The 12863-nt window shown below is 53.2% G+C and overlaps 1 protein-coding gene across 1 annotated transcript in view; it reads right to left on the reverse strand.

Annotated features, from left to right (window-relative positions):
* KMT2B (lysine methyltransferase 2B) overlaps positions 1-12863 on the reverse strand; it is a 61642-nt gene that overhangs the window by 1032 nt on the left and 47747 nt on the right. Inside the window, 11 exon segments of the mRNA XM_044434826.1 lie at positions 210-339; positions 517-600; positions 1803-1910; positions 2184-2361; positions 2606-2680; positions 3127-3264; positions 4186-4295; positions 4377-4472; positions 6259-7822; positions 8498-8713; positions 10211-10371. Coding sequence (XP_044290761.1) covers positions 210-339; positions 517-600; positions 1803-1910; positions 2184-2361; positions 2606-2680; positions 3127-3264; positions 4186-4295; positions 4377-4472; positions 6259-7822; positions 8498-8713; positions 10211-10371 — 2860 coding nt within the window.

Here is a 12863-nt window from a genome sequence, read left to right on the forward strand (position 1 = left end):
AATTTTGACATTATGTTTTCAGTTTGTATGCTACCCAGAGAACCTTGATTATTGGGCAACTATAAAATATAAGGAATACATCAAGAGTGAAACAAATGCGACCAGTAAACGAGAGCTAAGCGTACAAGGATTTGGGGCCTCATCTACACCTGCTTTGCCCACCTCCCACAACAGGCTGAGTCCCCGCCCCCTTCCTTGATGATCAGTACCTTGCTATCATAGTACTTTTCACGCTTGTCTGTAAGCACAGAACGGATGACAATGCCTGAGTATTCAATCACCATCTCGCCTGCATCAATATTACGCTTGCAGAACAGCCCCCGACCATGGATAGCTGACCTGGGATGGAGGGGAAAAAGATACATACCAGAGTTATAAGAAAGAACTTTGCATTCCTGGTTTTGCAGATCTACTCTAGAGGCAGGTATGGAGAAAGGCTGTGCGGGGTAAATGCCTCTTTAGGGAGCCCTGGGTTGAGGTTCAACGACAACACAAGACCTCTCTGGACCCCATTACCTGTAGACGCCCACAGCTTCCTTGGAAGTTTTTTTCAGATGCCGAAACCTCATGGCCATGGGTAGCTCCAAGCTGGTGGCTCGCCTACGGGAGAAAAACGGACCAGGCCAGACTGAGAAACAGTTGGCACAGAGCTAGGCTTAGGACTGGCTACTTGACCGTTAACACAAGCCCAAGAGAAATTCTGGGACATATTCCCAGCAAGAATCAAGGGGAAAAACCATACCATTTTTAGGATGCAGCTTGACAGCATTAAAAGTAATAAGGTGGAGAAAGAGCAGAGCACCAGAAACAGAGCAGTATGTCCTTCTGAGGGAAGAATTCCAGTATATTTGGTCGGTGGCAGGAATGGTCTTTGATCTTCCCTCGGCCAATGCAATTTTGGACTATTAGCTGCCTGTGTGGGTGGCTCTCCAACACACAGAATGCCTGGGTTCAGCAGGATTCCTTGGCAGCCAAAGACATGATAGGCAAAATTTTATTTCCATGCCCAAAGATGTGAAGGCAGCGCATCTTGATTTATGGAAGTCCTAGTTAAGAGGGGCAATGCTTTTTCATGAAACAAGGAAAGCAGTGTTTTTTAATAATACAGAAACAAGATCTTGGCAAGGAAATAGGAACTCCTTTCTTTGAATGCTCGGTAAAAAATGGATCCCTTTGCAATCCCCTTTTCCCTTAGTCCTAACTCCAGCAGAACCACTGTACCGATGTGAAACAAGATTTATTATTGGGGATGCACACACAGTGAGAATCTGACACACCGAAGACTTTGGGTGCTGAACTTCTCTCAGCCCAAGGATCAAAATGTATTTTGGAGAAGCACTTAAGGGCTGCATTCCGTTGGTGGAAAGGCAGAAAAGGGCAGAACCAAAATTCCAGCATAGTACAAAATACCACTCTTACTTCTAGGAACTGAGTCTTAGGAAAGGCATCTCGATCTTTTAGAATTGGGAAATGCCGCACAATACCTGGCAAACCACCATATGATTGGTAGCTAAGGGAAAGGGCACAGGGCCACCCAGGGAAATGCCAAGCACCAGATCTGTACCTCAGCTGGGCAGAATTTGGTCCCAGACATGAGATTCTGCATAAGACACAAGGGAAGTGTTCCACTTTTTAAACCTTCCATCACCCATGTTTCATCCGGTTACCATACAATCACTCAGTGCTAGATTTTCCCAGGCTGCAAGAGTGAAGGGACCAAGACATGAAAGACAATGTGGGGTTCACTCCAACGCCAGAGCAACCATCTTACAAAGAGTAAGCCAAGAGTAAGCCATGCTTACCTGGTGGATTTGAGCTGCACTTCATCCTCCTCTTCATCATAGGGGCCTCCCTCAGGAAGCACCCGATGCTGAGATGCCAGGAAGTTGAACATGTCAAAGGTGCACTTCCTGGAAAAAAGGGGAGAACCGCCCATTTTAGAACACGAGTGGCTCTCCCACCTGTCCCTCTTTCCAGTGCCATCTACCACCTACGCCAGATCCTGCTGTCCCGTTTCCTTAACAAAGGACCCCTTTCCACAACATGGTTATCCTAAGCCACTTCAGACTGGACTGGGAGAACACTTCCATAGTGCAACCCAGAGATGGTGCCTTCTTCACCACACCACCCTGAAGCTGTTCTGAAGAGCCCGAAAGCAAACCAGGCAGAGCCATTCCCCGCACCTGACGTAGACCTCAGCTCGGGCGCAGCCATGGGGGTTGAGGGGCAGCTCCTCCTCCTCGCCTTCATGCTGGTGGTATCGAAACTTGTATTTGTGGCAGGCCTTGGCACCGTACAGCTGCTCCACCAGGAAGATGACTGCATCGTGATGCATCCCCAGCATGCGCACGCCATTCATGCCTGCCGGAGAAAGGGGGGCCTACGATTCAGCACCCACCGCAGCTGCCCCACGTTCATGCGGGCACTCCCACTCCCAGCCCGAAGCCTGGGAAAGGAATCCGAGATCCGCTGGAACAGCCTTCTGCTCCCAGCTGCTCCCCTCCGCACCACGCTCCAACCTGCCACGGAGAAGCAGCGGAGGCCGGCCTGGGGGCTACCACAAGCCCGCCACCTCCCCCCCCCCACAGTCCAGAACTTTTGCTACCTGCGAAGGACAGATGCTTGAGGCGGGCATTGGTACGGGCCTCCTGAACCTTCTCAATCACTGCTTTCCAGGCACCTAGATGCAGAGAGGGCACAGGTGATCTGCCTGAAAGGTGCCTGACTTTCAGAGCAGGGTAACTCCAAACATTAAAATCAAGCCAATCTTATTCAGTGTGCGCTGGGGCAAAGGTCCACTGCACTGCTGCGCTGCAGACACCTTTCCAGGGCTCCCCAAGAAAGACATAACTCTGTCTTCCCCAGTCTGATTGATGCCCCCCAGATGCTCTGGACTTCAGCCCCCATCAAGCCCAGCCAGTACAGCTAACAGCCAGGTGTGCTGGAATGTGTATTCCCCATCTTCTGAAGGACTCACAAGGGGGAAGTCTAGAGGAGCACAATTTCAGCTGGTAGCCAAATAAAGGAAGCCATAAAAAATATTCCCGCAGCACCCAAGGAGGCTGCCACTCCTGCCAGCAGCCAGTGGAAGTGAAGGAATGCCACTGGTGCTTGTCCCTTCCTCACCGTCAATGCTGTCCGCCTGCACGTTGAAGCCATCCTCGCTGGTGATCTCAAAGCACAGGTGGGGCTGTGTTTTACGAGGCATCTCGTTCTCTTTGTCCTCTTGGTTCAGGTTGTCTTCATCCGAGCTGGTGAGATCCCCTGGGGACAAAAACAATCTTGCAAGGCCTGCTGGTTTCAGAAAAAGCCCAATTTCAGGAAAAGCCTAGTAACGTGGACAGCGTCACTCAGGAAGAGTGGGATCGGACTATAGATATGGGCAGGCAGCGATGCTGAGGCAGAAGAAGAAGTGCAAAGGGGAAAGCTCCATGACCTTTTATGAGAGAGAGTTTGCACAAAACCCTTATTCCACCCATCCAAATTAAAATCTTGCGAGCCACGGCTCTTAAACTGAGGGAGGAGGGGAGAGATACTTCTCAGGGCCAGGCCTCACTTACAACCCTGGTACGTGCAGTGGACCACAATGCACAGGACTATGCATGTGTATACGCCTCACCAGTGTTAAGATGGTCTGTGGTGCCCCCGGAAGAATTGGGAGGGCCTATTTTACAGGGGTGCCTTTTATTTTAAGAGAATTGTATCTGTAAGCTGCTCATCTTCCAGGGTTTCAGTTGCATGGCCAAAGTCAACTGATACAGTAAGAATTTTGGTAGTTTTATAGGTGCAGAAGACTCTGCAAGTTGTCAAGACTATTTACTTTTATCCTATTTCGTTGACATCCTGACCTTCAGCCAAAGAGCTTGGAGGCCGGGCACAGTTCTTTCCCTCTTCCCACCCATTTTACAACAGTCCTGTGGAGAAGATTGGGCTGAAAGAGAACGATGAGCCCGCGATCATCCAGAAGCTTCATGTTTCACTGAGGATGTGACCTCAGTTCTCACAGGTCCCAGCCCAACACAGTGGCCGCAACAATGTACTGGTCCTCAATGCCTCAGGCATGTCCCTTCCCACCTGATAGGGCAGGTACTGCCATTTTATCCCGGAGCCAGTCCACAGCCTCCCTGCTTACGCTGACCACCTGATCTGCCACACGAAGGTGGGACAGAGAAAGATTCCCAGTACCTGCGTATCTGTGCCAGACCGGTTCTACCACCGGCTCCTGGTTCAGCTCCGGTGTCTCAGGGCGGGAGTGCAATGCTGTCCAGGAGGGGGAGACCTGCTCCATCGGAGACCTGCAGAGGCACCGAGACGGAGGGGTGAGCGCCTGCGGCAGGGAGGACTGGGCTCTGGGCCAGCCCCAACCCGACACTCACAGCTCATCCTCGCCAACAGCGCCGGCCTCCTCTTTGAGTGCATCCAGGTCTAGGACACCCTTCGCTGTGGGAGTCTTCATCCGCACCCTTCCAATGCTGAATGGCAAAACGGCTAAGTTAAGACACACGCGCGTCCGAGGACAAACAGGCAGCCGTTCTGGTGAAGGGGCACAGCTGTGGACGGCTCCAGAGCCCGTGAGGACGAAGCGGCCTTTGCAAGAACTGAGCCAGCACCGACGCGAGCCAGACGCTGCCCAGCGGAGTCAGCCTCAGCATCCTGCGACATCCTGAGAGACCACGGCAGCAGCTGATCCAGAGTGGCTCCCCCAGTCTGCTGCCCTCCAGCTGAGTTAGGACTGCCACTGCCGTCATTGCCAGGTGATGCCCATGCCAGCTGGAGTTGAAGAGGGTGGCAGCCCGGCACCTCTAAAAGGCACCAGCTCGGGGAAGGCTGTGCTAGCGGCAGAGCTGGATTCGGGAAAACACTGCGCCTTCCACCGAATCCTCAAGGGGCATGCAATCACACCCAGAAAAGCTGGGACGTCATCAGCCCTACAGCTCCCCGCTTTCGTCAAGACAGAGTGCCACCCACCAAGGCACCCAGACGCTTTCCATGCTTCCAGGGCTTCACCAGGCTTCGGTGACAAGGAGAAATGAAGGCAAAAGAAATCACCGTGCCGACAGCCTCTCGCTTGAAATTCCCGATCACCTTAGCCCATGGGTCCTCAAACTACGGCCTGCGGGACAGATCCAGCCCGCCATGGCCATCCAGCCAGCCTCCGCTGCCGTTCACCGCCCGCGTGCTTGCTGCATGGGTGGGGAGGTGGTGGCTCGCTCGCTCGGAGATGGTTCTGGACTCGCTGGGAGATCTCTGAGTGAGCCACCGCCCCGCGTGCCCGAAGGCACCTCACCGGCCTGCGCCCCCAGGCACCCCCGCCTCACTGGCCCGTGACGGTTACCGCAGCCTTTCCACTGGCCCCCTATTCGAAAAGTTTGAGGACCCCTGCCTTAACCAGTGGGGAGCCTGTAGCACAAATGCTTATGGACCAGGAAGAACCTCCCACTCCCCCGCAAAGACAACCCTCTGGAACTGAACTTATAAGCAGGAGCAGATCCACCAAGGCACTGCACCTCTCATTCCTAGTTTACAGAGGTGGTAGAGAGAGGGGGGACCACGGACAAGCTTGTTCTCCCCTGTCCTTCTCCTGACAAAGGCCAGCCATCCAAAGCTGCTTCTGTGCCATAAGTAGGCCTGACATGTGCAAGCCCAGCACATCCAGCTCACGTCCTTTAGGCAACATTAACTTAAGAGGGCTGAAAGCAAATCTACTGATATTTTAAATGTCCACTCCAGCACTCTTAGCTATTGGCTGTACTGCAAGAGACTTCTGGGAACTGAGATGCCAAACACCTGGAGAGCCACTTTCTGTCCCATCCTTGGTGCAAACCATCTAGTTCATTCCCTGCTGTTGGTGCAGAGCTTGGGTACCTCTAACAGATAGTTGTCCAGACTCAGCCTGAAAATAGCCAGCAAGGAGCACCCCCCCACACCTTGAAGCCATCGGTTGCATTGTTGAACTGCTCTTATCATTAGAAAATCTAGGCTCCCAGTACCACATGCCACCCCCAGAATTTCCACTGTAGGGTTTGCTTTTTTGCCTACGTATACAAGGGGTTTCCATCCAGGCCCTCACCAAGCCCAGTAACACACACGCATCAGGTTTGCTGGTCTGAACAGCGCTGCACAATAATCCAGTGAAGAGTCCCAATCTCCATTAGCTGGATACTTAAACCACAATGAACTCTATTTAGAACCATGTGGGTGCGATGACCCTACATCAGAGACGCAAGAGGAAAGGGAAAGGTCGCAAGTTGTACTTACCCAGAGCTCACTGGACCGCCTGACATGCAATTATTGGCCAAGTGGTCGGGAGTCACTGTGGGCAACGGCTCGTCTTCCTCGTTAACCTCGTCCAGCTTCACCTTCTTGGCAGGCATGTTTCCAACGAAGGTGGAGACTCTCTTGACCCGGATAGCTGGGCGGGGCCCCGGCAAGGACACCAAGCCCGGGAGGCTGAGCACCCCCGAATTCACTGCCATGGGCTGGAGAAGGCAGGTCTGCTGGAGCCCCAGTGAGGGAGTCACCAGTGCGGGGGTGCCCAGCGCCAACTGCCCGCTGCCCACGGTCTGAGGAGAGGCGCCCACGACATTCATCATGGGCACCATGCTGAGCACTGGGCCACGGATGGTCCAGGTGGGCAACGGGCCGGGGCCCAGGCCCAGCGGCGCCCGCAGTATGACGGTGCCAAGGCTGGGGGCGGGCGCGGGCGGGGGCGGCGGGGGCGGCGAGTTGTGCAAGGCCTTGCAGCTGGATGCCTGCTCCACGTCTGCGGCGCTCGCCCCGCCTTCTTCGCCCTGCACTTTCAGGCACACCTGCCCCAGCTTGTTCACAAGGATGATCCTGGAGCCAGGCTTCTGCCCCTCGGGGCCCAGTACCTTTACTTCAGGGGTGCCCGGCAGCTGGGCGGCGCTGAGAGCGAGAACCGGGGCCAGCTCTGCAGCGGGGCTGGGCTGGGCAGACTCCGTGCCATTGAGACTGGCAGAGGTAGCGGGTGCCGGGGGCAAGGGCACCTGGTTGAGGCAGGAAGGAGGCAGCGGGGCCTTGTTCTCGGGCGCATCCATGTTCTTTAGCACAAAGTCCACGATGTCGGAGGGCAGGTCCTCTGGAGCGGGGGCGGGGCCTGCCAGCTCTCGCTCCCCCCTCGACTCGGCCTGCTTGCCCTTGGCAGAAGGGTGCCCGCCTGCCGCGTCTGCCTCACTGTCTGTGCCATCGTCTATGCCGTCCAGCTGGTGAATGTGAGGCATGGGAAGGTCTAGCGGGTAAGGGGGCAGCGGTGGCTCCCGCATCACCACGGTGCGCGGGAAACGGAAGTAGCGGCCCGGCTCTCCCTCTTCCTCACTCTCTCCATCCCCTAGCCCATCCAACTGGGGCAAGCCCAGGCTGGGCGAGGGGGGGCACGTCCGCGGCATCCCCAGCTCCTCCTCCTCTTCCTCCTCCTCCTCCTCCTGGAATGGCTCGTCCAAGAGGCTGTCGTCGAATTCCAAGTCCGAGACGTTGAGCTCAAATGCCAGCTCGGGCGGCACTGGCGGAGGTGAGGGAGGCGGGGGTGAGGTAGATAGGGGCTGCTGCCCCTCTGTCCCGGCTGAGGTAGAAGGATGCCTGAAGCCGCTCCCGGCCGGGGGGTGGTCTGGGAGAGGCGGCATTGCCCTGAGAGTGGTGCTGGGGGGACTAGTCCGGTTAGCCGTGGCTTGCGGTGGCAGGGGCGCCCGGTGGGTGCGAGGAGCACTGCTAGGTGACAGAGGGCTGAGACGCGGCGTGCGGCGCGGAGGAGGGAAGTCTGGGTCACCCACAGTCAGGATGTGATGGGACATGGATGACGTGCTCCCTGCAGGAAGGAGGGGGATGGGGAGACAAGCGTGAGAGTTCAAATGCCCTGCAGGAAAGAGACGGACCGACAGACAGACATCACCACGGAGAACTCTCTTCTCACCAGCCACCCTCACAATTGTACTCATTATTTATTCAGGCCTGCTGCGTGCGTTCAATTTCGGATACAATCCTATGAGAGCTTAGACAGAAACAAAGGCCTCACGTTCCCAGCCACCCGCAAACCCGAGTAGCTTGGCTTACTGGTGAGGATGGGGAGGAGAATAACGCCCCCCAACCCTACAATAGCCCTTGGATTTCCCCCTCCAACCATCCGTGACACCTGGGTTCAGATGTGACAAGCACTCACGGTCAAGGATTACTCAAATCGTACCCTGTGTGCACCATGACCAGAAGAAGCCGCGGTGGCCTCCCTGCTGGGCATGCGGGGTCCCTTTCCCTGGCTCAGTTCGCGTCATTAGAGGCCAGCTGCCAACAGGCACTGCAGTGGGGCCCTGCGCCAGCACCACAGTCCGTTCTCCTGCACTTGCATGCCTCCTCATACGACTTCTCACCAGACTTGCTGCTTTCCCATGGTCCTCTTTCACCCCAGCAGCTGGGCGGGCCGGGGGCCCTGGCCTGGGCCCTGCCGATGTGCCGAGCACATGGGAGATGCCCGCTTGAAGGAACTCACCAGGGGAAGGCAGGGGGCGGGATGAAACCCCACTGATGGGCCGCCGAGTCGGAGAGTAGTTGGGCACTTTGATGCGCGCTCCGGAGAGAGGCTTGGGCTTGGAGGCCACCGACGCCGGTGGTGGCAGAGGCCCTGGGTTCTGTGCAGGAGAATGGCGCTCCAGGGGTGGCAGGGGAGGGGGCGCATCCTGAAGGTGCTTATCTCCGAGGACAGGGTCTGAAAAGAGACGGAAGGTGGTCCACAACCTTCACCATGGCCTTTGTGCCAAGTAAAGGAAGCAGGAGGCAAAGGAAGCTGTCTGATCCTAGGTCAGAGTAGTCATCCATCTACTTGAGTGACGAGCACCTTGAGGCCCTCTAGATCTCTTGGCCTACCACTCCCATCAACCCTAACTAGAATAGTCAAGGGGTGAGGGACCATGGGAATCAAAGCCAAAACATCTGGAGGTCGACAAGACATCTACCGCAATCTCATTAATTACTGTTTACCCCTACCTGGCAGTGATTTTCCAAAGTCTTAGGCAAAGGTTTCATTCATTCATTCATTCATTCATTCATTCATTCATTCATTCAAAACATTTCTATACCGTTCCATACTTAGTTGTCTCGGGATGGTTTACAACGAATTAATTCTAAAAATAGAAATAAAAATAACAGTTGCCCAGCATCCAGTGTTAAAATATAAACCCACTACTAAAACAAGTTAACAGTTAAAATACTGGAATAATAAAAAGGGTTTTGGCTGACACCAAGCAAATACCTCTCTAGGGAGTGTATTCCACAATCGGGCGCCACCTCAGAGAAGGCCCTCCTCCAGGTAGTCACCCTCTTGATCTCTTTCAAGGACGGCTACTGGAGGAGGGCCTCTGACCCAGATCTCAAGGGGTGGGAGGGCACATAGGGGAGAAGGCTCTCCTGCAGGTATCCAGGACCTCATCATTTCTGTTACATGGAATTATGCAGTTAAGAAGCGTCCAAAATTCTCCAGCAGCCAAAGGAGAAGCCTGCAAGCTTTACTCAGACTCAAAGAAACATACATTGGCTTCATCATGCACCACTGATTCTGCTCTGACTAGTTCAGAGGCAAGGACAAGCAGCCTAACTGGTCACTAAAGGCCCATAGATGACCAGTAAAAACTCTGCTCAGCCCCTACCACACCTCCCTGACTCTTGAGCTTGCATCAAACATTGCCCACCTAATTTCAAGCCTGTCTCTCCAGTCATAAATTTTATAAATGCTGTATTTTATCACTAACGTGCATGGCACTTTATACAGCCAAAGGGGGCAGTTCTTGCCCAGAAGACTTTACAGTGTATGGAAATTCATCCATCTCTCTTCCCCCCACACTCTCTCTCTCTCTCACACACACACCTGAATGTTATTTGTGGTAACACGGTATCGTAAATGTAAGTAAGGAAAGATGAGTGGCTGATAAACTATAGGCCATAAAAATTGGCTATGTAAAAAAGGATATCCTATTAAGTCTCGTAACATGAACTTTTTCGTGAAATGTTTAATGGGAGTTGGTATTACTGGCAATGGGACATACTGGCATGTCTTGGGTTTACTGACATTTTAGGCATGGTTTCAATGAACTGCAATTGAGTTAATCTAGCACTGTAATTATAGTGAATGCATTTATTTTTGTGAACCACTTTGAATGTGCTGTATTGTGGAGAACATGCTATACCAAGAAATGCAGACTAGACACACCTGCAGGAGCAGCTGGGCTGTGCACGATCGTGTGGTTCTCCTCTTGCACTCCCAGCGCGTCTGGCTCCTCCTGACTCAGCTTTGGCCGGTACTCCAGGATGCGGCACTTGTACCAGCATCGCTTGCGAGCGTCCACCGTGCTCCAGTATATCCGAGAACATCTGGGGGTTGGAACACAAACAGCTGCAGCCCCTGAGAATGGCGTCCCAGCAGCTCTGAAGTCATCTGCTTTCAGCAGCATGACAACTGGGAAACAGGTCCAAACCCTTAGACCGCCAGTGGCTATGGGGTGGTGCGGTTGCATCAGAGGGGCAGAACTGGAAGGTCAAGTCCAGCCCACTTGGTTTTTCCCAATGGCGATGTGCCTTGTTGCCTGGCACCAACCCTATATTGCTCAGGAGCTTCCCAACTACAGCGCATTTTCCCACCAGTCTACAAGGGTGAAATGCCACAGGTAGTTAAAAGCTAAAATATTTTCGGTCCTGCCCATCACTTGGCCCCCAAGAGCTTTTTCTGAAACTGAATTCAGCCCTTGGGCTGAAACGGTTTCAGCGCTCTTGATGCAGCGCCTTGCTAAGCAGTTAATCATGGGAGGTGTGGAATCTCTGAAGTGACTATTAAGCTCCAGCCACAATACTCACAAAACCATTTTGTTCATATTTCACATATTTATTTATGCTTTCATAAACTGTTCATTAGCAGTGACTGCTCAGAACGGTGTATCTCAGCAGACAGATTCTCACACAGCCTTGGAGAGAAAATGTAGAGCTCTCACTTTTACCACCTGTGCAATCACCACAGAGCAATGGAGGACCAGCAAGGCCCCTGGTCTCCAGCCAAGCCTATGCTCCCTTTAGTTAAGCCTCTAGTTCCCCTTGCCAGATAGAAAGCATGGAGGCATTTTTAAGAAAGCAAGCATTATGAGGGAGGGCAGGAATGGGACACAACCAAGAAAGTCTTCTGTGACTCTGGGTAAAGAACCATGTCTCTTCGCCTATCACAACACCTAATCGCACAGCAGCACATTAGAATAGCCCGCACAACTCTTATCCTTGCTGTGAACACCTTGTGCAGCACCAGACATATTGGCACCATGGCCTTGGGATGGAAACATGCCCACACTTGGAAGGAAGTATCGGTGGCACCTGCCGAAGAACAGGTTTCTCTGGGGCAGCAACCAATGCTTGCAAGGATCTGCAGCTTTTCAAACAGAAGGGACTTCACCAAAGTCTGACAAAGTTCAGCAATATTAAGTGGGAACAGTGTCTGCAAATCCTGCTAGACAGAATGCAATGATGAGTGAAAGAGATGCTTTTTTCTAGGGGTGGGGGAAGGAGAGAGCAGACCAGCATGCCTTGGCTCTGCAACTGCTCAGGTTGTCTGAGTGCATTTTCAGAACTAAGCATGGCAGCTGAGGAGGCCGAGGCTGAGGTCTGCCCTTCTACATGGATTCCAAGAGTGGATTCTGATGGCTGAGAGACATGCTAACTCCTTAGAACAAGGATGGGGCAAGTGCAGCCTCCAGTTGTTGGATTCCAGCTCCAGCCTATTAATTAAAGTTATAGCTCAACTTTTTTCCTTTCTTTACAGAAGCCTCCACCTTCTCCCCATTTTATCCTCACAAGAAGCTAAGTTAGGCTGAGAGTCTGTGACTGGGCCAAAGTCACTCGGGAGGGACTAGAACCTGGAGCTCCCAATTCCCAAGTCTAATCACTATGCCAGCCATGGCCAACAGTCAGGGATGATGGGAGCTGTAGTCCAACATCATCTGAAGCAGGGCCAGCTCCAGGTTCCCTCAGTGAGTCCACCTTCTTAGCAGCTGCAATTGCTCCTCATTTTCCTTCCCATCTTTGCTACCACCGGCTTGCACGTCAGACAGAGAGTTGGTGGGCAAGTAGGTAGTGCCAAGTGCAGCTCTTCCTTCACACCACCACTGCTAGCTGGGCTAGAGTGAGAGGCTGCAGTGGTGAAGAGCAGCAGCCACTCCGGGGGGGCCCTGCCACGCCTACCCGTGACAACAGCCCAGATCTGGAGGGCCACATGCTCCTCATCCCTAGGATAGCAATATACTGTTTGAGAATCTGTGGCCATCCAGTGGGGCAGCAGAATGTAATCCAGCTTTCTCTTTAGCTTACGGCTGCACGACTCATTAGCAACCACCTCCAGTCGCAATTCCCAGTGCTGGCCAGTAAGCATTCAGGCAGTCACTGCGAGAGGTCTGGTTGACCACCGTGGCTAACACTGCTTCCTATGTCTAATTCACATCAAGCAGCAAAACCAGGAATTAGCACAAGTGTTTTGCAAATGCAAAGAGCTTTTTCAAATTGGCGGAGGGAGGGCGGGGCGGGGGGGGGGGAAGAGGTTACAAGTTCTCTCCCTTGCCATGCGTTCACATGCATATATGCCCCTCATTGTGCATTAATCCATCTGGAATAACTCCTATGTCCTGATTTCACACTCCACAGCAGATAAGAATCCCTTTATCCATCAGAATGCAACAAACGCCAGTGCGGAGGAGAAGAGGGGGTTGATAAAGCCCTTCACTTCTCTTGAGTCACCCTGCCAGCAAGTACAAGAGGGCAGTGTAAAGGGCAGATTAATCCATGCTTAGTGAATACATGTTCCAGTTTCTTTTTCTAGTCAGATCCTTCCT

This window comes from Varanus komodoensis, unplaced genomic scaffold (assembly GCF_004798865.1).
Source record: "Varanus komodoensis strain SLA01 unplaced genomic scaffold, ASM479886v1 scaffold29_1, whole genome shotgun sequence".
NCBI lineage: Eukaryota > Metazoa > Chordata > Lepidosauria > Squamata > Varanidae > Varanus > Varanus komodoensis.